Below are 25,061 nucleotides of genomic sequence, written 5' to 3' on the forward strand. Positions count from 1 at the left end.
ATACAGACTCCTATTTAATGTCCACATTACTATAATTATTTGGCGCAGGTTATGGTGGATCAGCCTATGTTTTCACCATCACTCTGAGAACTAGTGAATTTTCCGACACGACTTGAACGTAACACAGCAGATGAAACGTGCTCGTGGCCGCGCCCCCTTTATAGTAGGGCGGGGAGACGCTGCTGTTTGGTTTCTGTTGGTGTCACAAAAAAAAAAAAAAAAAAAAGTTACACAAGCGAGAGATGAGGTTTTACAACAGGACGGTTTCACAACTGTGAACGAGACTTCACGCCTACATTCACCGTCCACTGCTACCGGTTAGACCTGTGGCCTCAGAGGGGTTTATTATAGGAGGGCGGGGGGCGGCATATCTCTCACACACACACACAGACATAGTCAATCTGTGTTTTTCTTCTCTGGACAATAACCGCCTTTCACCAGCCTGTTGTGGCACACATGATTGGGAACACACCGGTGCGTTAACGTGATCGTCTCGGTCGTCGCCCACAGCCGTCTGGAGCCATTATATTATATTATATTATATATAGTCTATTTATTACACCGCTCATAGTGAGGAGACAGGAGGGGGGGACCTCTGAAGTCTTCATCTACTACAGCTATCGTAAAACTGAAATTATCTTTCAACTATGGAGTTGAGTTCAGTAATTTTAACCACCGGGAGCTCCTTCGGGTTTTTCCGACTTGTCCACGCGGGGGTCAGTAAACTCCCCATGCCCGAGTCCGCCTGTAGGAATGCGTGGAAATGGAGAAACATCGCCACATCCTTCGTGCACAGCTTTATCACTGCGATATGGGCAGTGCTGTGGTGAGTTAAATCCAACTGTGTTATTCAGCTTTCTGTTAAAATGTGAAATCTTAAATTGTGAGTGAAGATCTGTTGAGCTTTGAAAAGCATGGGTTCATTCATGGATGCTGGCTTCTGGCGCGGTTGTATTTTTGAATAATTTGCTTTAAATTTAATTTAATTTCATGTCATTTGACTTTGTATTGTTTTTTATTGATCAATGCTGGTTTTTGCCCTGCTGTTTGCCCAGTCTATTAACTGGCAGTACATTAAAAGGTGCCACTGACAACCTAATTATCTACATTAAACTTAAAGTTGACTGGATTCCTTGTAAAGATGTCACTTTAAAATAAAGTTCCACAAATTATAAAACTTTTTTTCCCCCTTCTTAATGTTTTATGTGAACTTTATTTATTTTTTATATATTTTTTTTGTATCTCTTCAGCTTTTTCCGTCACCCGCAGATGGCTGAAGATTTGATAGAAACTCACTCAGTGTTTTCTCACGCTTTGGTGTCGTTTTCCATCGGTGAGTATCCTGTCGGCACTCCTACAATGCTGGATTACAGATCGATACAGTCGTCATGTGAATGGGCTGGTGGTGGTGGTGGAGGGAGTGCTACAGAGGGAGCGCACCCATGGGTGCTGCCACCATAAGGGAAAGTGAGGAATTATCCATCAGAGCTAGTCTGATTTTCCATTTCCCTACTGTTCGGTTTCATGTAGTTCTTGTAAAACCTTTTATTTAAACGAGATATTACAAGTCTTAACTTGAAAAGTATTTATAAATTTAATTCAGCTGCATAGGGAACATGTTTAATGTCAATACCTTGCACAATGAGCTCATACAGTGTTTGAATTATGTGACACCAGCAGCATATTGTCTAAGAATGAGGTAAACTGAGTATTTTTTTTTACACTCAGTGAATTATCTTCTGTCATGTTGATGTGCTCCATCATTTAACTGTTTCTACAATTCACTGACCTGGTTGATATTTATCATATTGGGGCTCCCTGGTAGCTCAGCTGGCTCCCCACATACAAAGGCTGAGTCCTCACTGCAGCAGCCTGGGGTTCAAAATCTGACCTGTTGCCCTTTGCTGCATGTCTTTCCCTCTCTCTCTCTCTCTCTCCCCCCCTTTCCTGTCAGCTCTGACCCCATTCACACTTTTCGGCTCCACTGATGCGTTCACTCCTCCTGTAGACGATTTCTTTTTCTACTGAATCACTACCTGGAATCCACAACGAAGGCTTTCACCATCTACTCGCCCAAAACCAAATTAGTGACTTGCATGAATTAGATTTTGAGTGCATGCTACCCCACATTCTTAAAATAGCAACTCACCCTGTTTTTACTTTTCCTCATTAATCTCTAAAGTATTCTGGCGGCACGTGAGCCCTCCTAAATCCACACATTTATTGGATGTTTGCGGGGCAACAAGGGCTCCCCGAGGATTCCCAGGATGTTTGACATTCTTTCAGGAAGTCCAGCCCCTGGAAGCTGGCAAAGCAAGGAGCAGCGCCAGTATGTGAAGATCAATGGGGGGCATTATTATCAGTCCCAGGCACGGGGCGTAACCCCTGTACTGTCATGTGACATCACTAAAGACAGCATCTACGCAAAAAGCTGATTTATGCTAACCATCCACATCAGATGCCACTGGTAACAAAAAGGGGAGTCATCCATGCAAAAAAACAAGTGGAGTGCTTCTCCTAAACCCTCCCACCAGAAATGTGGTGTGATTCTGAGGCCTCAGCATGTTTAGTGAGGAGTTTTGTCCACCAGATTTGTGCATTCAGCCTGTGATACCACGCAGCAAACCTCACAGTGACATGCCTTAAATTACTCTCCAGTTGTTGAATGAAGACCTTGTGCAGCACCTAGAACAATGCCTTGCACTGGAATTTAACCACGCTTAATGTTTTATGTATGTAAAACCCTTTTTCATGTGACTTTTGATACAGTTTATTCTCCATGTTATGAATAACCAATTTAAAGAAAAGTTCTCTTTGCCTATTTAACCCAAAAAACCATAAGATACCTCTAAAAAAACATTTTATTTAGATATATATATATATAAAGAAGTTCCCATAATGCTTTGCAAGTCAAGTTTACACAGCCCATAAAAACAAAAAGCCACAGTAATAAGATGTTTACATGCTGCAGTAACTTGGCAAGTATCAGACTAAGCCAGGTGTCTTAATCAGGTTTCTCATACTGAACTGGGTCATTCCAACTGAGGCGTGATACTGGCAGCCTGAAACCAGATTGTTTGACTAACTGGTTCAAGAAAGGAATTCCATGTTCATGTAAACATACCAATAAATCTTGAATGGAAAGATGCAAATGTTTTACTTTGGAGGATTTAACTAGAAACCCCCCCTTTCTTTCTCCCCCCAGTAGCCAGTGGAAAGTGAACCAGTGTCTGATTCCTTTGTTCTGACTGTACAGAGGTTTCACATAGGCATCATGCCCGTGTTGCAGAACATAAAGAGAGTGTCACACAGTCATTCTTTGCTCCACCGGTATGTTTTGAATACAGATGTGTCAGTGCTGAATGAATCATTCTAAAAACACAAGGGCAAGATAAAAGATAGATTGGCAACAAGTCACACACTCAAATTGGCTGTTTATGGCAAAATGTGACCTGCGATGAGAACCGCGATGGACACCAGATAATGCACATAAACCAATCAAATGCTTTGTGGTGTTCTTCTGGTATTTATCTGCTCTGCTGGCTGGTAGCAGGAACATTTGTTTATGGTGAGATGAACCCAAACATGTTACCACATCAACAAAAAGGGTCCCGGTGTCACATTTCCAACATAATGAGGTTAATTCCAGTCTCACCAAAGCCCCCCGAGCCCCCCATCCTCAACACTTCATTATTTTTCCAGCATTCTGAATAGCTGTCACCATGGATACAGCCGGTGGTGGGGAAAGGGGTGGGGTTGGTGGATATGAATAGCCCCTCTCCAAGACACATCTCGGTTGCCATCGCTGTCGTCATGGAAGCGGGTCCCCCACCCCCCAATGCACTTGATACGCTCAAGGCTTCTATTGTCAAAAGAATCTGTCGTGTTTTGGTTGATTAATGAATTGCCAGACCTGAATATGGCTTTAACATTGGCTAAATGCTGTCTATTCCCCACAGGTTACTTCATGTATGACTTCTTTGACATGGTGGTGAACCAGAAGCTGAGTCAGTCATGGGAGCTTCTCTTTCATCACTTGGTGGTAGGTCTTTCAAGCATTACTGTCACACACTGTCACAGTTGGAAAAAAAACTTTTTTCCAGGATTTAATTTTTTGGCTGAAGATGTTTCACTTAAACCGTAGAATATCTTCCCCTTTGCAGGTATGTGACAAATTGCCTACGTGTACCTACCGTCCCTGTGAATTCAATTTACTGTACAGCAGTCGCTGCACAGACAAATCATGCACCTGTCAGAAGCACGGACACGGGGAAGACAAAATACCCGTCTTTCTTGTCTTACAAAGAACAAGTGGAGTGGAGGAACAAAGAGACAATCATTCCAGTGTGACAGCCCCCCCCCCAACCTCCCGCCAAGCATTCAAAAATCAAAAGTTGAACTCCACCCGGCTCTCTTAGTGTCTGGCTATCCACTTTTAAACATGCAACGGTTTCAGGCAGATTCCCATCAGAGCCAATCATCTTCATGACATACTGACCCTCAGCAGGCTGGGCTGGTGGGACCGATTTTAGGGAATATTAGTTAACCCTTTCCCTCTCGTCGCTATGGAAGTGGTGTATATATATACATACACACATATATATAGAAATATATAGAACTACATCCTGATTGAGTATTTTTTTCTCTCTGCTTCTGGCTGTGTGACCTACATCCAAGACTGCGCTGATGTTGTGTATTGCCTTCTGTTGCCACTATTTATGTGTGCGTTTGGGTGTTAATGCAGGCATGTTTTCAACCCAAAGTATGTGGAAATATTCATCTGCAGAAGTTATGAGATCGGTTCACTGAGGACGAGGCTCGTGCTGCATGAAGAAAGTAGTATTTTGCACGCTGATGATCCACATATTTTTTATATATAAATACACACACACATCGTAGATAAATGTCATATGGGCTCACCTTCTGTCCTCCTAAACACCACCTTAAGAGGAACATCTTGGCAGTCTAGTAGATATTTTCCTGTCCATGTAGATACAAAACAACTCTAAAATGTCTTTTGGAAACCCCCTTTTCAGAATCTATCTTGCAGAAACACACTCTGCTGTTTTACATCAACATGGAGGCTGTCAACCGTACCAGCAACCTAGGAGTTTTTATCGATTGGCCTACATACTGGTTTTGGTAGTGCGTGATAAGATATGGGAATTCCTTGCAGCAAGTTAGAGAATATTTGCAATATTTCCTTTATTGGTTGCTGGAGAATCACTATTTCCATGAAACACACTTGTTGAATGCTATACTCATCATTTCACTGAATGCAGCAAGTCAAAATGTGGCACCTCTTTTAGCCCAGTTGTATTTGTTCTCCTTTTTTTAGTCTTTTTTTGTCCTGGAGGACCTGGTTTTGCCTTATCTCTTATATCGTTGCATCATATTTAATAGCTTTTCTTGGTGAACTTTGCAATTTATTTACCATTTTGAGTAAAGTAAGACATTGGCCTCTTTTGACAGACCGCCAAATTATGGTTTTGTTGTGAACTTGATATTTCTGGTTGTTTTAATCTAGGTTTGTGTGGTGATGTCCTAGCCTGTGACATCCTTTTTTTCTAAACAAGGTTAAAGGCACACCTGAGTCATCTTTTGCCAGGTGAGAAACAGTGTTTCAGGGAGGAAATGCTCTGAGTAATTTGGGATTGTGGGAGCCAACTCCAGCAGCAGTCTGAGAGGAGATGGCCATGTACTGTTTTCTGAAAGTCTTGTTGTTTTTCTCCTTCGCTTCCTGGAAGCTGAGTGAATGGATGCTTTGGCCAGGCCAGCTGGCCTCAGATTGTCACTAGAGTGTGGGAGGGACGGAGACTTCTTCCTCATTCACATGGCTTTCTGTGTTTCTCAGCAAGCTGACTCCTTAATCACTTAGTTTTCCTATTGTACCACCATCAAGACTTTCATTCATTCTTTTCTATGACGTTTGCTCCCAGCTTCCCATGTACCTTTCTGAAAAGGCCATCCTCCTTCAACTCCTTTGCCGTCTTGCTCTCAGTCGGCTCCTTTCTTTTATGTTTTAATGGCTTCATGCAACTATTATAAATTAGGTTACTGTGTTGGAGGCTCATAAAGGGTCGAAAAGCCAGAGATTGAAGTTTTCTCAGTATCATTGAACCAAGCAGGTCCAGCTGGTCAGACAGTCAGGAGCAGGAGGTTGATCTCTTGTTAATCTCCTCCTCATATTGGCTGCCCACTGAGGGATGGATCTAGAGGGGTGGCAGCAGCCATTTAACATGTTAATTTAGAATGATTTAAAAAGTAACACGTTAAAATGTAATTAATTACTTAATTTACTGATCTCTTATGTTATTTTGATGTTTTTTTCTTTAGATATCAATGAAATGTAATACAATAATATAATGTTTTATGGAGTTAAAATAGCTTCGTCTGGGGGCTTTTCCAAGCAAATATTGATATATGTGATTGTTAAATCAGATTAAATTACTCCCATGAGTACTTCTCTAAATCTGCCCCTGCTGCTCATCATCCCCTGGTCTAACAATGCTAATCTAGCTTTGCTTGGACATGTGGCACGACAATGACATTATGCAAACTAAAATGTGTAGGTGGGGATGTGGTTGAAGATTCAATCTTTATGTTAACAGCCCTAACACAGCAAACATCACCATGTACCTGCTGCACATAATGTTCGACTGAACAAACAAGGTGGTTAATATGACATATGGATCGTATAGGGAGGGCTGTGTCTTGAGTGGAACATTCAACACTGTGTCAACAATTACAGCAAATATAAATTATGTGTTTTATTATATGTTGACTCACGTATGCTAAAAGATGCAAACCATATAATCATAATACAGGCAAATCATGACTTTGTGGACCATTTGACTGAGTGCTGTTTTAATTGTAACAGGGGAAGGTGGTTGATCTGAAAACAAGTGTAAAAATAAATTTTGAATGACACAGTTATGGTCAGACCTGCGTATATGTTGCTATATGATATAGAGGCGTAGTTTAATGTACACAGTAATGTTAGTACAATTTAATGACAGTAACAAGGTTATTTAGGTAATTCAACCTTAAGATGACATTTCCCAGCTACAGGAATGTCTCTCAGGGAAGATGTAATCAAAGTTTTCTTAAATGGCCAAAAGAGTTTATATCTACTTTTTATGCCAATTGCTCAGCACATGTAGTAATGTCAAACCTGTATATGTTTTTTTTCCTTTTCTCCTCTGCCCTCATGCTCTGTTTTGACAAGGGTTGGGCAATATGTTATAACTTTCCAACCAGCCACTGTCACTTCAATAACCAGCGATTGCTGATACAGTATATTCACACACACCTGCACATGTCTTCGTCATGCCTGGAATCAGAGTCCTGGTCGGAGCCGCTGTACTTTATTCTAGTTGTCAAACTGGCCAAAATAAACCCCTGACCTCTACAGCTGTTGTTCCTCTTACTCGTACTTTGGCACAGTGTGTGTAACATTACTGGGCCACTGAACTTTTCGCTGACCATTCTTCGAAGGCAGATCTTTAAAGTAGCTAAATAAAATTACCAAAATCGTCCAAAAAATAACCCGGTGCTAGACTTAATGGAGCCAATATATTACTTCAATCGCCCAACCCTAGTTTTGACCTCTCCTACTCTTTTAGTGTTTGTCTGTTCCTTGTGTCTTTTATTGTTGTTTCTTCTTCATTTCTGTAATCTGCTACTAGTGTCACCTGTGTTACACAAGCCTATAGTGAAACACGATGAGTGTTGTCAAGGTTCTGGGGAAATGATGAAGTCAGACCTTCCATGGAAAGTATTTTCCCTCCTTACTGCCTGGAGTGGAGATTACAGCTTCTTGTTTCTGTCTGAGACTGGCTCTTCCACGGTCACTCTCTCCTGATGAGATCCTGTCAGCCGTAACCTTGTGCTTCCTTTGGAAAACAGGAAGTCCTGATAGTTATGGCAGAAATAGGGTGCCTTCTTCTGAGGAGATTAAATATGTATGTACCTACATTACCTAAGAAACATAACCTGCATGGCTTTTTAATAAATGTGAATAGTTAAGCGTGTAGTGGTTAAGAAAGTGTAAAGTTAAATTTGTCGTTCTTGCCATTGTTTGAGCTGGACTAACTGCAGGTTAATGTAAAGCCAAGGTTTGTTTGCCGTTCTTGTAAAAAAAAAAAAAAAAAAAAAAACCCTATTCCCCCTGTTGAGTCTGTCAGCCCCTTTTGCCCATGACTCTTGGAAATAGTGAGCTTGTAATTAAAAATATGAGCCAGAAGAGAAGGATGCCAAGCAGAGGCAGAAGGACAGATTATTTTTTCCACAAAGAACTAAAGCATGTGTATAACAGTATATCCAATGTCTCTTGTTAGATATTCGTCAATATTACACTGCGAAACACCAAGTGAATCAGTTTTTCTCTCAAAGGGGTTTGAAGTTTTGCAGCATGTTTGCTGTATCCTTCCATAAATGTCTCTCATCCCTCCCTCATCAGGCAGAATTGAATTATATTTGCAGAGAGAGCCCAAGGCCGACACTCCTCTAAAGTAGATCAGGGCAGCACAGTTTAATCCGCTATCTTAGGATCCATTTCCAATCACAGCTGCTCTTTCCTGTCCACTTCAAATCAGTACATGTAGGCTACTGAATATTCTCTCCACCATGATACTTATATCTTAGTTGTGTTACATTTTATAATAATTTATGCTCCAGTTAGTGTTATGATATACTTCTACCTGAAGGCTCAAGTTGCTCTTACACACACAAATGAGAGAATATGATTTAGTACCACCCCAGATATGTAATTAATTCCCCAACAGCCTTCTGGTATTTCCATATTTGCAATAATCAGGCAGAGTGCCCTGTCACAAATACAGTAAAATATAGAACTGTTAATCATGAGTCACATTTCCCGAATGAATGACGTAAAATGTGTTGCTCAAATCTAACTGTTGTTGTTGCAGTAATATATATATATATATATATATATATATATATATATATAAGAGGTCAGTGAGATAACTTTTGCTATATCAATAAAATACTTCACTTTACCTGGTTCACTCTCTACCAATGGCGTGTGTTTGAGTCCCACCCTCGGTCACAAGCAGAGGAAAGGACTTCGCTCTTGTATCTGCCCTGTTATTCAAATCCGCTCCAGTGGGTTCTTCTTGGCCTGTGCTACATTCTTCCACCAAGTTTCTTTAGTTTCTTTTTCCATAATCCTCCTGACAGATAAAACCACAAATGGCACCAAAAACATAACCTCCTTGGCAAAAAAAAAGAGATAAAAATAACTTGTAGACTACTCAGATGGTCCTAAACTGCAGTTTACATAAGGCCACAGAGAACCCAAGTTTTAAGCTTTAAAGCTCGGTAGGAGCCACCATAGCAGTGATTTACATTATTGAGCCTGCTTGGATTATTTTATTTGGGAATTTTCTCTTATTCCTCCTCAAAGATTTGCTCAAACATGCTCCACCTGAATGAGGAGCTTTTGTAAACATCCTCTGATCATTTCACAGATTTTAGGTGAGATTCAAATCTGAAGAAGTTTGGTTGTGCATGTCCAAGAGCTTTCATACTGTTTTCTGAATCCATCATCTGATTAATGTCACTGTTGTCAAGTTTTTGGCACTTAAACAGGTTCTCCGCAAGGATATCTCCATATGTGGTTCATATAACTGTTCCTTCTATCTTTAAATGTTTCCTTGTTCAGCTGGTAAAAAGCTTAGCCACAGCAGGGGGCTGCCACCATGTTCAGTTGGAGAGATGATGTTAAATGAATGATGAAGTTTGCATGGTTAAACGTAAGACTTATTATTGTTAAAAAGAGGGGTTTTTTTTCCACCTACCTCCTTCTACTGGTCAATGGTGTACCATATATTGTCAAGGAATATATATATATATATATATATATATATAAGGAGTACAGCAGTACACTTGACTGTGTGTTTGTATCCTTACAACCTGGAAATCCTCTTAGGTGCTTGCTTATTGCCATGTTTTCAAATCCAACATCAGTGACATCTTTCCTCCCGAAAGTTCATCTTGTACCAGCCTCAGATATCTCAGTTTACCAGGCATGAAAATAGATATTTGTGGAGGAGCATGAAGCTGTCTCACATAACTACTGCATTAGGTTGGCCATGTTGACACGAGTGTGACACCACATGTCACTGGAATGCCACGGATACCTACATCTGCAGAACCTGATTATCCTGTACGACTGTTACTGTCTTTAAGTCTGTCAGTTCCCTTTTCTTTGCTTCAGGTACTCCTTCCACTAACTCAGGGGTCAGCAATATTTACTATCAAAAGCACTTTTTTTGGCCAAAAAAGAAAGTAAAAATAACATGTTTGAGCCTTAAATGGCTAACAGATCAAGCACAGCAGTGTTGATGGTGAAATCAAACTAATCTGTCCACTCATTATTCATTTCTTTATCTTCCTCTGAGTCTTTTTTGGATTTAGAATAGCTAGACTCGCTATGGGGACCCAAGATAGTGACCACCAATATAGAGGAAACTAAATATTTGTTTTCCTTTTTGTTTAATGGTTACATATTTTTACAATTGCGAATGTAAGAATCAGGCCTGCAATGATAAACTCAAATCTTGGCCACATGCGACTCAGGAGCCACAGGTCGCTTACTCCTGCACTGACTGCTGCTTGTCTTAAGTCCACCAGCCTAATGGGATGGCGGTAGAGGCAAATACAAAGAGTGTCTCTATTGTTGCTGTGGTTGTTTATACAAACATATCTGAAGCTTGGCTGCTCTTTTTCCTGATGGATGTACTTCCTCCAGTGGTCAATCCTGCATTGGCAAGAACATAAACAAGCATGTTGTCGAGAGGGTTAATGTCAAATAGAAGTGTAGAGTGTGGTTTTCAATACACTCTTATGTTGTCTTTTCATGCTCAAAACAGCCAGGGCCTCTTGCTATTTTATAGCAGAAGTTGATTTAGTATGTACGGTATGTTTTTGTTTTTGCTAGCCAGCCCACAGATATATTTCCAGCCATCCACAATCTGTGGGCTCTGACACTCCTCCTCTTTGACCCACACTTTGGTGTCACTAACCACATGGCAGGAGGGTTACTTTTTTAAAATCTCAAGTGTCAACATCATGTATGCAAACCAACGAGTGTCTGGACCCTCTTTGTTTTTGCTGAAAGTTGAAACAGAGTGAGAAGTCTTTGAATGATACAACAGTGCCACTGTCGGCAATGGTGGCCAATGAGATGGCTGAGAGAGACAAATATCACAAAATAGAAAACTGAGCGCACAGTGTACCGAGTTTTTGGCGCCGAAAAGTGTGTGTGTGTGTGTGTGTGTGTGTGTGTGTGTGTGTGTGTGTGTGTGTGTGTGTGTGTGTGTGTGTGTGTGTGTGTGTGTGTGTGTGTGTGTGTGTGTCATCTTCTTGGCGGGGAACACCAGGAGCCCCCCCTTCCCCATTCTGTGTATATCCAGACAGGAGGACAGACATCTGGTCTCCACATGAACCTCAGGCTCCTAAGAGAGAGACACACTTCCTGAGAGGGTTTCTGCGAATGTGTGCACCCCCTCAAAACATTTCTGTGCAGCAGCTCCACGCCATATATCACACACGCTGCCTTGTTCACGACACCCCTATCCTTGTATGACCGCCAAAACATCTTCCCCATCCCCCCCCTCATCCACCTACTCTCTTGCAGCTTGTACCACCCCCTCACATGGCTACAAACCAGTGAGAGCCCCCATGCTTCCGTAGTATTATATCTTGTTTTTGTGGGGGGTTTTTCACTCATGGTATGGCTGTGTGACATTAAGGAATTTCCTTTTCTATTGTGCTTTGTGTCAGAAACAGCTCACACAAATGCAAATGCCTAACAACAGGATCCACAGAAAAGCATTCACTAGGACTATTAGAAGCCTGAAAGTACCTGCAAACTTTTAAGGATGTGTCTGTATGATCTGTCTCATAAGTCAGGTAGCTGTTTGCTGACATGTTGCAATTACACAGCATTAAAGTATAAATTGAGTTAATTACAGTAGAGTAACATGTCTGAATTTGTCCCTTACCACGTGCATTTGAGAGTGAGAAAGCTTGCATAATACATGCCTATTCAAACTGCACACTGAGAAATATCTAAGACTGGAATGGAAAACTTGAAATTTAAAGTTAAGAAATAGATTTTCTTTTTGTTGTTTTTGGATTGTAAAACAACTGAGAGCATGTGAGCGAACTACAGGCCGTATATTTTGTGTTAATCCCATCAGAGTGCTTATCAAGGCAAGATTGTGAGATTCAAGTTATCAGTGTGAAGTGGAAATAAACTGCAGGTGCCCTACATCCTCAACAGAGCAGGATAGTGTAAATGAGCCTTATGTTACTGTATTCAGCCTACAATAAGCGCCAGAAAATAACAGTTGTGTTACAGACTCATACAAACACATGTGCCATGTGCTTTCCAAAAAGGCTGTAAGAGCAGAATGCCCTAAAAGAGGAGGTGTCATTTGTTTGCAGTTGGCATAACAACCAGGAATGCTGTTTGTAGAGGCATCCATCCATCAGCAGGGTTTAGAAACCGGAGGGAGGTGACACTCTGTAAGCTATTTATCATTACTAAACAGCAAGGTGGGGCAGAGTAGGAGCTGTGCATTTGTTCTCCCTCAGTGCCACACCTTACCACAAACTTGGCTGAGATCCAGCTGCAATGGGAATACCACAGTACTTGCGTATGATTCCTAAAGCAGCGTGGGTGGGGTGTGCAAGCATGTGAGAGTACTGCGTATGAACAACCTCACATTGAACATTTGTAGTAAATGCAGTTAACCAGTTCAGTGCCTGATAATGCTATAAATAAGACATTTCTATACCATTATTTTGTGTATCATTTGCTTTAATTGTTAAAAAAGACTGATACCACTCTCTATTTCTATCTCTATGGTAAAACTGCTAACCTGATCTTGTCCAAAGGTAGCAAAATCCGCCTACTAGCGCATCTAAAATTCATTAATTAACATTTTATTTCTTATTTGTTTAATCGTCACTAAAGCTGAAGTGTGAACGCAACATCCTGAGCGCAGTACAGTAACTTCTAGAGTTGGTTCCCTGTGTTGCCAGCGCTTATGGTAAGCTAAGCTAACTGGCTTCTGGCTGCAGCTTCATATTTACCATTCACATCCAACTCTAAGCAAAGAAAGCCAAACTATTCTTGCCCAAAAAATAAAAGAAACCCTTTGTAGCATCAGCTCACAGTGTTGCAATCTGTGAACAACTGGGATTATTGTCCGATCTCAAGAGAATTCCGGTGCTTCCTGATCCTAATGAGCGTTAAGATGCATTTGAAAAACCCTCACTGGCTTTTATCTTTCCTTGGACACTCTGAGAAGTGAGGTAATAGCCTGAGACATACAGTATAAATGAAGTGCATTGCTAACCACCGCTCCTCCCTTCACACACAGCGCCTGAATACCTCAAGTTACCACAATTCACCAAAACACACCTATTAACAGTCATAGAGCCTCACCCTTATGTCCCATGTGAAGATGAGGAGAAACAACTCTCAGCCTGTACTTGAAATAGCACTCGTACACTTCCAAATGAATACCCATGCAACGCTAATTGATCCTATTTGCCCTATCTAATTGTGTTTGGACACATCCGGTGGATATCTGACCAGATGTTTGTGACAGCGAGGAGCTGAAGTGGCTGCTGTGCTGCTATCAGCTGACGGGAGTTAACACAGGTCGCATGATAATAGTTATGAGCACCATCCCCCAGTCCTCTAGAGGAGTGTGTGTGTGTGTGTGTGTGTGTGTGTGTGTGTGTGTGTGTGTGTGTGTGTGTGTGTGTGTGTGTGTGTGTGTGTGTGTGTGTGTGTGTGTGTGTGTGTGTGTGTGTGTGTGTGTGTGTGTGTGTGTGTGTGTGTGTGTGTGTGTGTTTTTAAACTTTGAACTGTGTGTGTGTATGTGTGTTTGTGTAATCATTACTGTCTCATGTTTCCAAGCTGCACATCTCCATCCCTCCATTTTCCTCTCATAGACTTGGAGTTGTTGTTTGACCCTTCAACCTGCTCCTCGCCCCACTGCTGCTCTGCCTGTGAGCAGATGGCGAACGTCTCTCTTCAACCTTCCTATGAGTTTCCTCTCTGTCAATTTCACTTTCCTGTCCTTTCGTGACCTTTATTACAGAATCACCACCCATGCAATAATGTATTTTTAGTAAACGTTGTGTGCTTTTATCTTAAGAAGATAGATATGTGTCAGTGTGGAGCAGTAAATAATCAATAAAGTCATATAAAACTATCCTCATCGTATGTGAATCCAAACATACAAGGTTCAGCCACTAGATAGTCACAGGTGTGTCTGTGAAGCACAGTTTTAGTGTCACTTGTGGTATATGGTAAATGAGTTTGCTGTAGTAAGTTGCAGTTTGGCCTATTTTTCTCCCCAAACAAGTTTTTTTTTTTTCCCCCATGTGACTGACTGGTTGCCTGATGATACTGTAGTTTTGGATTTTACTTTGAGCGTCTTCTGTTGGTGAATGTTCTACCATCGCTCTACGTTACTGATGTGCAGACAGGTTGAGCAGAGAGAGCGGGCCAACATGTTCTACAGCTGATTTCATGCGTAATGTCTGGCAATTTATGGAAGTTGAACTCAGCTGATTCCTTTTTTTAATCATTCTTATCTTTTATCTCTGTGACATAAATCTGTTGTCAGTGATGACTCATTGAACTCAGCAGGGCGTATTTTAGGACAAAGAAGTATTATTTCTCCAACTGAAGTCGTATTTAGACGGGTAAAGAAACTACAGCTTTTGTAAATATTATATAAAAATCATAAAATAAATAAAATATTTTGCCTTCATGGAGATTGACCCTGAGCCAATAACGTACACGTCACCTTAAAATCTATCGTAGTGTGACCACCTCCTATGTATCTTTTTATAACCCTATTTTAACTTTTAGGAACAAAATAACACTTAACAAAAAAAACTGCAGCAATTAATTAGAAGTGATTTTAAACATATTTAATCTGTTTTCAAGCCGGATAAAACCCCCCTTCCCTACAATGACTGTATATGCAGTTCTGCAGAATCACATTAATCACCCCTTTTTATTCCAACATGAGCTCTTGTTTTCCATGTGTCAGAGTGCTGATGGTTAAAAAATCTTAAATGTTTTGTGGTTTGCTTTCTCTAATACTTGAATTACTTAAAAAAATCTGCTGCTGAAGTTTTAGTTTTTCCTCTTTGTGGTTTTTCTGACACACACGGGTGTGGTTATGCTGTCATAACCATGCTTATGTGCAGTTATTTAAAATAGTTGTTTCTCAAACAGGTTGTGTGTGTGTGTGTGTGTGTGTGTGTGTGTGTGTGTGTGTGTGTGTGTGTGTGTGTGTGTGTGTGTGTGTGTGTGTGTGTGTGTGTGTGTGTGTGTGTGTGTGTGTGTGTGTGTGTGTGTGTGTGTGTGTGTGTGTGTGTGTGTGTGTGTGTGTGTGTGTGCGTGTGTGTGCGTGTGTGTGCGTGTGTGTGCGTGTGTGTGTCCTTGTCCTGTTTCCATCCTGGGATGTAGCCACCACACCTGTTGATACTAAACTCTCCTCCCAGCTGCTTAGAGCACATCTGCTTGCACCCTGACATCTTTGACCCCTGCTGCTCTGAGACCGTATGTATGTGTGTGTTTCTGTGTCTGTCGTGTGTGTGTGTGTGTGTGTGTGTGTGTGTGTGTGTGTGTTGTGTTATAGACTGTGTCAAGCTCTGGGGTTAATGACCTCCCTCGCCTTCCTAACCACCCTTTATCTTTTTTTTTTCTCCCTAGCATACTTTTGTTATCATTCAGTGCTCACTTTGTAACAAACGTGCTGCACTGGTACTGAATTTGAAATTCTCCTCTGACTGAGTCAGCTAGCTGGAGGCACAGGAACTGGTTTGACATGGAAATCCTGAATTACCTTTGTGTTAGCTCTAGCGATGGTGACAAAAAAGTGTCTGACAAGGACAAGAGCCAAGTATTGAATTCAAATTTTAAACAAGCAAGGCTATTTACAAAAGGAAGGATGTGACTGTGCTGCATTAATAGTGTAAGAAGTGTACGGATGTGTTATAGAAATGTGTGTGTGTGTGTGGGTGTTGGGGGTCAGCTAAAATGTCAAGCAAACCAAAATCTGCCTCGGGGTTGAGAGAGGGAGGCTGAGAGCGGTGCTGGTTGGTCTCGTAGAAGCTGAACAGGTGCTACCACATCACGCTAATGACCCTCAGCTTTGACTGCAGGCTCCGGAAAATCCTGCACCACTACATAGACTGATGCTCACGAAGCCCTATGCTTAAACAGTATGTGACAGAACTGGTCATGGCCTGTACTCACATCTTGCGGTTCGTGGGTGCAGCATGTACACAAGAGCTCAACTCAAGCTTGAATTACGCTCCTGTGATGAGCATTAAGTTGTATATACAAGTGCAAAAGAAACTGTTCTGACCAGTTTCCCTCTCGTTTTTTCTTTTGTGCAAATGGAGAACAATACATTTGTAACAGACTAAAATGCTCATAAAATGTTTACAGAATACTTAAACGAGCACGTAGCCATAAACGTCATACTTGTAAAGTGCAACAGTAAAGGCTAGAAAGCAATGCCACACATAAGCAAGTTTATATGAGTGGGTTTTTCAACGATATAAAAGCAGAAAATATTCACCCTTTGCTGTTACTTTGCCATAATGAGCAGCCATTTTGCCTCTCAAATGCTCTCGTTTTAATCATGTTAAAGGCCAAACATGTCTTTTTTATTAGCTCTATCTTGCTGTGAGATTGCCTTCTGAGTAATCATTGCCCTAGTGGTTCCATTCAAACATTTATCAACATGCCTTCTTAATACAAACTTTCTTATCACGTCAACTTTACCCCAGTTTTTGGTTGACCTCGCGTGGTGTGCTTAGATGCTGCAAGTCAGGGTTTGCGTTTCTCGATGCCAGATCCTTTTTTTTTTTTTTTTTAAAGAGTCAGGTTTCACCACATTCATACCACCGTTTACAGTACTCTCCTACCGTCTTTGCACCCAGTGTTTCCCCCCTGAAAGTGGGACGTGAAGGTCCCTCACCAGGGTGCACAGAGCGTCTAATTGAGCCCACAGGGAGAAAATGCAGGGAACAAACACCCACAACACCTTGTTTTTCAGCCCTTTGCTTCGATTTTATACAGGTGGCTATAACACAAGGTAAATGTATATAAGTGCAGTTCAAAGGTGAATGAACTCTCTCTTCTTCAGTCCCATTTAAACCTAAAAGTACCACACATTTCCTCAGTGGATGAAGTTGTCGAGATGTCCAGGTTTTCCATGACTGTGAAAAAATTTGATTGAAAGTTCAACGTTAGCTGGTCTGGTGCCTTTAATTATATCACATGCTCTTCCTCAAATGTAGAGGCTTTAGATACCATTTTCAACTTCAAAACTAAAACTAAATGAATAAATACACCTAATAATGCACTTTGGTACTGGAATTAACTGTGATCAGATTGAATGTATCTGAAGTAGTAGCCCCACTGTCATTGGGGTTGAAATCCTGCTCTCATCCATGTGTGATGTGCAGCAATGGCACACGTGTTTATGTCTGTCCACCAGAGTTTTGGATAGAAGTCGGCTGCTGTGGGTGAAAGCCGAGCTTCAGCAGAGCTTATCGAGGCGAATCCAGCTAATGCTGAATCATTCCAATCATCCAATAGATCCGGGGATCTGCTGGGGGGGGATTACTGTGATACCCTCTCAGCTGAGGGTGCTGACAGCAGTACAGGGTGTAAAAGTTGGCCCCTGTCCTTAATAGATGACTAACAGAGGCCCCAATTTGTGCTCGCAGAGGAAGAGTTTTAGCTAGCTGCTGCTGTCTGGTTGGCTGCTGAGCCTTATGGGGTCATTGTCACCCGATGATGACCTGATATGGTGAGGTCAAGTGGTCACAGTCACCTCCTCTAGAATGGGAGGATGCACACATTGCCGCTCTTTCGTCCACCTAACTTCTCTATGGTTGTACATTTACTGTTGGTAGCTTTGAAAAAAGGTGACTTTATTGCACGTTATGTAGCGTTGTTATGGCTCTGCGGTGCTATCAGTGTTTATAGCAAGATTAGGTAACTGTCACTGGCTGATATGGCAGTTCAAAGAGGTTAACACCATAAAACTAGATACACGTGCAGGAGAAACAAACCAATACCCTTTTATTAAATTAAGAAACCTCAAGGAGTACCTCCATAATGCCTCAGTGAAATGGTGCTTTTATGTGGTTCCAAGTTTACCACATAATCAAGTTAACACGCAGTCTTTGTTACTGAATTTGTCTGGGTACCTCAGCGTTGTATAAGAGTTCGTTTTGACCTTTCCAATCCCATGCTGTATTGTGTTTTATCTTCCCGGATCAGATTAGACTTTAGGTAAGCCACACTAACAACCACTGCCTGGCCTTGGCATGTGTTTTATGTCAGTGTGTACATGGATGCTTAACAGTTAATCAGAGTGAGTTTGTGTGTTTTTGAGTGTTCATGGTAACAGATAAAGATCCTAAGAGTTGTTGGTGTCTTGGCTTTTGCTCCGCCTTAAACCAACATAGAGGAGTTTGTTTTTTAGTTTGTATGTGTGAGGAATCTGTCGATATTGTGTGTGTGAGTTGGTAAATGTAGACTGGTGTGTGATATATGTCTATATGCCCAAATTAGAAGAATATGTATCCTCCATCCTCATGCTTCTGTGGTTAGTGGTTCTGCTTTGAATTGTTGTGTTTTTATTACCTCGCAGTGACCCATTTTCATCGCCCTCTGTGGAGTCCACCACAGGACTTTTGTGTTTTTTGCGAGTTTCCCAGCCACCGTAGTTTCTCCTACACCTGTTTTCATTCCCAGGTCGTCAAATACAGACGTGAGCAGTGTTGAGTTAACCACACTCAGTACTACACACTGGTCCTTTTAAGGTGGAAGAAAGGCGTAAGCGTAGTTGGAGTAAAATCAAGCAGTTGCCTGATAGTCCAACATCTGCACTGTGGTTTGTGGTTTTGTGTCATAGTTGCCTTTATTTACTTTATTTTAGCCGTTTTCCTGAACCAAAGCCATTGAGCTGCAGTGATAGTTGTTTACCAATGCAGTGGATTAATATATTGACCACAACGATAGTGCAGCTAGATGCTGATACACACCTTGTTGTCAGTAGAATGTGACAGCAGAACGACCGGCCAGCACTGCACTGTAATCTCACATATTATCTGTGAGTGTTTGTGTGGCTTTGTTTTCTACTGTGTCCTGTTGACATAAGTGTTTTCCCTCCCAGCAGGCTGACTTTGTTTGCGTTGCTAAATGCGGTGCTTTCACTGTCGTCATTGTAGTCTACCAACGTTGTTCGTCATCACTGTCATTATAACCTGAAAACAGGGGAAGACTTTGATTTCACCTGTGACTAGTTGGGGCGTGTGTGTGTGTGTGTGTGTGTGTGTGTGTGTGTGTGTGTGTGTGTGAGAGAGAGTGAGAGAGTGAGTCAGAGGCTTGCATCACTGATTTTATTGTTCAGCTGAAGAATTTACAGTAAACTATATATTTTTTTCCCAGTTAGCAATGGGGGCGTGAGGGTGGTTCGGATGAAGATATTTATAAAAAAAAAAACATTAAAGGCCTTGAGTAACATTTTAGGCCAGTGTTTCTTAAACTTTTGTGTTTTAATGTAACACACTTGAACTGTACCACCTTAGAAAATATAAAGCACTCCAATACAACTGTTACGAACGGCATTAAAATACAGTAGCTTAGGCCAACCCTCTTCACATTCATGCGGGAGGCAGGTTTATTCCAATAAGAATATATTTATTGTTGACTGTTGTTCAATCCTGAACGAGAGATATCTTGTTCGAAAAGATGTTCTCCTGGACCTCACTTCTCTTCCCAATAGTTCCCGTTTGGAGCCACGATTGAAGTGTTTTTGGATCGTTAATTTGACTCCTACTTAATATCTTTTCGTCACATTTTAGCTCGTAACTAATCCTTCATGTATGTGTTCATTACGCTCGTGAAAAAAAGTAAATGCAAAACTTATTTTGAATTGCATGTCAGCAATCTCGTAGTTAAATAATTTATGTTCACATTTTTGTAGGATTTTTAATAGTGTTATTTGTTTTTAAATGAATTAAACCACTAGAGGCAGTTTGTGTACCACCAGTTTAGTAGTAGTAGTAGTAGTAGTTTGAGAACCGGTGCTTTAGGCCATGACAGGTTATCTTGAAACGAATGGCCAGACTTTCATGTAATATGCTGTGAACCAGGATCCTGTGTTGAGTCCTCGCTACAGTGAGCCGTGCCCCTTATAGTGCCCTTAATAAGAAATGCTGCCAAGACTAACAAGCAATTACAACTATGTGAACTTGTTTACATAGTTTTTACAGGAAGTGAAACGTGTCCAGTAAAGAAAACCTTTTGAACTCTGAACCTTTTTAAGTCCATTACAGTGGATACATAATGTAAGGGCCAGTTAGTGTACTGCTGACTAACCTACCACAGCGTGTCACATGACTGTTTGCTGCCTTAGAGACGACATCCTGTGACCTCATATAAAACACACATATTCAAAGACACAAGATGCTTCTGAGCCATGACCAATGGTAAAGGTCAATCTCTCACACCACCGTGTATCCCATGACCCGTTCTAACTAACTACTTTAGCCTGCTCTCTACTTATAGTGCTCCCCTCCACTACCACCATCCACTCTTGATTTATAAACACTGCAGCCTTTGGTGGTTACATGTCTGAAACTCGAGTACAATCTGTCTGAACAGTGAGTCCTCCTGCTACACTTTGAGTGTGCTCTGAGTGTGAATGAAGTGGGTGAATGTGGTGGTGTGAGTGGGTGCCAGCTCCTGTGGAGAGTTGGCTGAACAGCCTGTTTTGGTATAAACACGTTTCTGTCACCCAAATTTATACACCTGCAACACAGCTGCTGTGGATGTGTAAGATAGCAGCTTTCACTTTTGTCACAACGTATCAGATACTGTCTGTATCTACCTTTCCCCCTCACTGTATAAAGTCAGCAGATGGGATTTGTCCAGTTGCTGTTTTCTCAGAGTGCTTCTGAGTGAGGTTGCTGCCATCTTGTGGAGGTTTTCTGTTACTTTCATAAGACTTTCATAAGCACTGCTCAGCAGAATGAGTCATGGGAGTGGTGTCCTTCCACATTGAGTAAAATACTGTCAATAACAGGGGCAATATAATCTAAAGCGTATTAATAATTTGAGAGTTTGTTTGACAACTTTAACTCAAATTTAATCAGTCTCCTTGATTTAAAGACATTAATTCATTGGATTCACAACTATGTTGACATACTGTTGTGTCAGCTGATATTGCTCTCATTTGTCATTTGTCTTTTGTCAAAGTAGCAACTACCATAATATTTAATAAAACCAGAAGATAGGCATGTCTTAAAACCGTTGGAAGATTCATATTGGTCAGTTTCAAAACAACACATTGATGCATCCCTGCATTTTATTGTGGTATCTGTAATAGCATAACTACTCCACTATCTCTGGGAACTAAGATCAGTCATCATTAATCGTGCTGCACACATGTTGAAAACGCCACATCCACTGTAACATTCCTCCTCTTTGTCTCCTCTCCCTGTCCTCCTCTGTAGGTGATCACCTGTTTCGGCCTGTCTGTGCTGTCTTGCCGCTACGTGGGCTTCGCCGTGGTGGCCCTGTTGGTGGAGATTAACTCCGTGTTCCTCCATCTCAGGCAAATGCTGCGTATGGCCAACATTGCCAAAGGCACGCTATACCGGGTCAACAGCATGATCAACCTCGGCACATACGTGGTGTTCCGCATCAACACGCTGGCCTGGATGACCCGCTGGCTGGTGCTCAACAGGGACAATGTGCCCCTCCTGGCCTACACACTGGGCAGCGTGGGTCTGGCCATCATGACGGCCATGAACATCGTCCTGTTTTATCGGCTACTCAGGAGCGACTTTTTGAAGAGCAGCAAGACCAAGAAAGAGAAAGAGATGTAGAGAGGAGAGGAGGAAGGGACCCGAGGGATTGGATTCACAAGCACACTGGTTACTGTACGTTAACACCCTGTGGCTGAGATTTGGTACCGTTTTTCATGTGTGTGGTTATACATACTCATACTGTATATATGTGCATACAAGGTGTCATCAAATGGCCTCACGTCAAACATAGATCACTCACAGCCGTTATGCTAAAAGCTACCTTTAGTTGTAGTTTTAACTTCAGGCTGTGTTCCAGTCATCTTTAAGTGCCATTAGTGCCTCACTAATGGCAGATGGAGGATTCTTCATATGAACAATTTAAGGCCTTGTAAAACGACACCAAACTCCCTATTGCCAGGGTGTTTCACCTAAATCTTTTGTGAAATGTAGCCTATGTCAAGTGAAGATGCACCCGCCAACGCTCATGTACAGTATATTTACATCGAAAACATAGGAATCAAGTACAAAATATCTTTAGATATATCACAAGAATAACCTTTCTGTTTATACATTTTATACACATATTATACTGTTGTGGGTTATTTGAAATAATGTTTATTTACCACTGAGTAAAAATATCTGTGGAATCCAAACCCTCTTGTTGTTTAACGCGAGCATTGCAGAGGTGAATATATCTTCTTTTTTTTTTCTTTCCACCAAATCTCCTCAACTAAAAACCGCCTGCTACCTCAGAAAGCTCGTAACAGTTCTTTACCTCTTCCTAACACAAGCTTTGCTGTCAGTGTTCGGCAGGTTCTTTGTTATTAGGGAAGAAAATAAATATATTTACAGATTATATATGTCTGTAGAGGAAGGATATCCAGAAAATACTAATCTTGACTGAGGGAGAGAATAGAGGGTAAGAGGGTGATAAATAAATACTTTAAAGTTGCATTTAGATAAAACAGATCCAATTTCTTTTGATGAAACAGTCCTAGCAGGCCTTACATTTATTAAGATTATACAGTTTAACCCCAATCCTTAAAACCCTACTGTCCCCCCACCAGGTCACTGTGATAGTAAATCTCAAAGGAACAAAATAAATTGAGAATATTCTGACTCCAAGGGCTCACCGATTGATTATGGCTAAAGAGAGACGAGGGTTGCCCCCCGACCACCCATCAGCCATCGCCAATGACATCAGTGTCCAGCAGCAGTCAGTAACGGAGGTTGTCAGACAGCTCGGTTGGCTGCTGTATACTTGAAACCTGCAAAATGACAAGAAAACAAGCAAAAACAACAGTAGATGGTGCTGCAGCAATGTTTTCATGGTTTGTATGTATTCCTTTAGTGGTCTATTATGGTGTTTAGTCTGCGGTAGGAGCTCTCAGACAGGCAGGAGTTGTTGTTCTTCATTTGGCCTTCGGAGGACAGCACTCTCTTCAACATTATCTCAGTGATCACAACAACACACACAAGAACACCAGAGATGTCTTTATTTTGTTACGTCTTTGTCCATCTTTGTGCCCCTCGCCTTCAATGTGAAGTCGGCAGTAAGCACGGACGTATGCAGAGAAACTCCTGAGGTCAGTGTTGGTCTGAGATCTGTGAATACTGCAAACACACATTTATACACACGGCTGCTACGAGGCTGCCTAATTCCCCCCTCACATCATACTGTAACAGTCATTGTATGATATGGAAATGTTTGATGCCATTTATGTTTTATGTTGTTGCTTTTTTGTGTGTGTAAATTCATTGTTTGCGGGGTAAAATTGTGTATATTTGTAATTTATTTGTGCTAAAACAAAGTTGTGGATTAAAGATAAAATGAACACGATGTTCAATGAATTTCCCTGTTTGGAAAACAGTTGATTATAGTTGATTTAATTGTGTAAGTCATGTTGTTGTGTGGCCTTTCTTTCTATGTTTCCTCAGCTTAAATTTTCATAACCCGGTGTCTACAAGCTCATAGTCAGCTTAAAAGTGTTCAGTGTTCAAGCCCTAAAACCAGGCTGTCCAACCATATTACAAACACAGCCACATATTCAGTGAACATCCTGTGGAGTTGGAAGGAAACATCAGACGCAATCAGTAAATTTAGAATCTGCTGTTAGCACTTAAATGCAGCTCAGTGACACAGACAGTCCACATCTCTTTGTCCACATTAAAATCAAGACATCACTGCACTAAAGAAACTGCCCTGTTTGAAGGCAGTAAAGTTTGAATTATTGTTGTTGTGGCTGATTCCCAGTTTAAAAACAAGTGTAACTCCAGTTTTGAATTTTTATTGTGAATGTATATTTGCATTTTCTTCCAATTTGTAATTTTTATTTTAGGGCAGCTTAACTTTGTGGTTATAGTGTTGACAACTAGTGACACTTGAGCTTCTTTCTGACAAGCAAGTTTATATCTGTGAACGTGTTCTCTGAGGCTGTAATGTTATTGGAAATATACACGTATGAGACCAGATTTGTTCATTATGTTGCTGTGTGCTTTTAGGAATTGTGATATAACGTAGCAGCCGTCTTAATCAGTGTCATGCCAAGAACAAGCTACTGTACTGCACTCCTGTTCCTCAGAGAGGGGCAGCAGTCGTGAGCTCGTATGGTCACGCTGCCATATATTCCTCGTCATACACAATAAATGTGGTGGTTGACTGCATTGTTCCTCATCTTTTTTTTAATAGCTTCGTTATTGGAGAATTAGTAAATACCTGTTTCTTTATCACAACCAACAAATAATACCAGTTTTATTTCCCTATTTGTTTATTTATGTGGACTTTTTTTGTTCTGGTAATTGGTGAAATATTACACAAGTTCTTCTACACGTAGGAATATCATTCAAACATCTAAATATTCAACCTGGCAGCTAATAAATACAAAACAGTTACTGCTCATAGAGAACCCTCCTGGTTCCCTTCTTATTAACATAATCAGGTCTACTCACTGAGTGGAGAAAATGACTTTCGCTCTCCGACTACAAAAGTAGAAGGCAGATAAAAACTGAGAAAATGGGATTGTTATTATCATCTAGACTTGTTTTTTCTGTCTTTAATATGCATTATGAACTGTACCTGTGCATTTTTTCTTCGTCATTTCATTGATTGTTCTGCAATGTCCCAGACATCATCTGTTCTATGTTCATACAAACAAAAA

General features: G+C 41.1%; 1 protein-coding gene across 1 annotated transcript; it reads left to right on the plus strand.

The window, feature by feature from the left end:
* The first annotated feature begins 219 nt into the window (after positions 1–219).
* On the plus strand, positions 220–24,567 carry tlcd2 (TLC domain containing 2). The gene is made up of 4 exons (XM_051398819.1): positions 220–826; positions 1,251–1,333; positions 3,960–4,042; positions 21,607–24,567. The coding sequence occupies exons 1-4, from the start codon at positions 648–650 to the stop codon at positions 21,979–21,981; spliced, it is 720 nt and encodes a 239-aa protein (XP_051254779.1). The 5' UTR covers positions 220–647; the 3' UTR covers positions 21,982–24,567.
* Positions 24,568–25,061: the final 494 nt, after the last annotated feature.

The sequence above is a fragment of the Dicentrarchus labrax genome, unplaced genomic scaffold (assembly GCF_905237075.1).
Source record: "Dicentrarchus labrax unplaced genomic scaffold, dlabrax2021, whole genome shotgun sequence".
Classification (NCBI taxonomy): Eukaryota; Metazoa; Chordata; class Actinopteri; family Moronidae; genus Dicentrarchus; species Dicentrarchus labrax.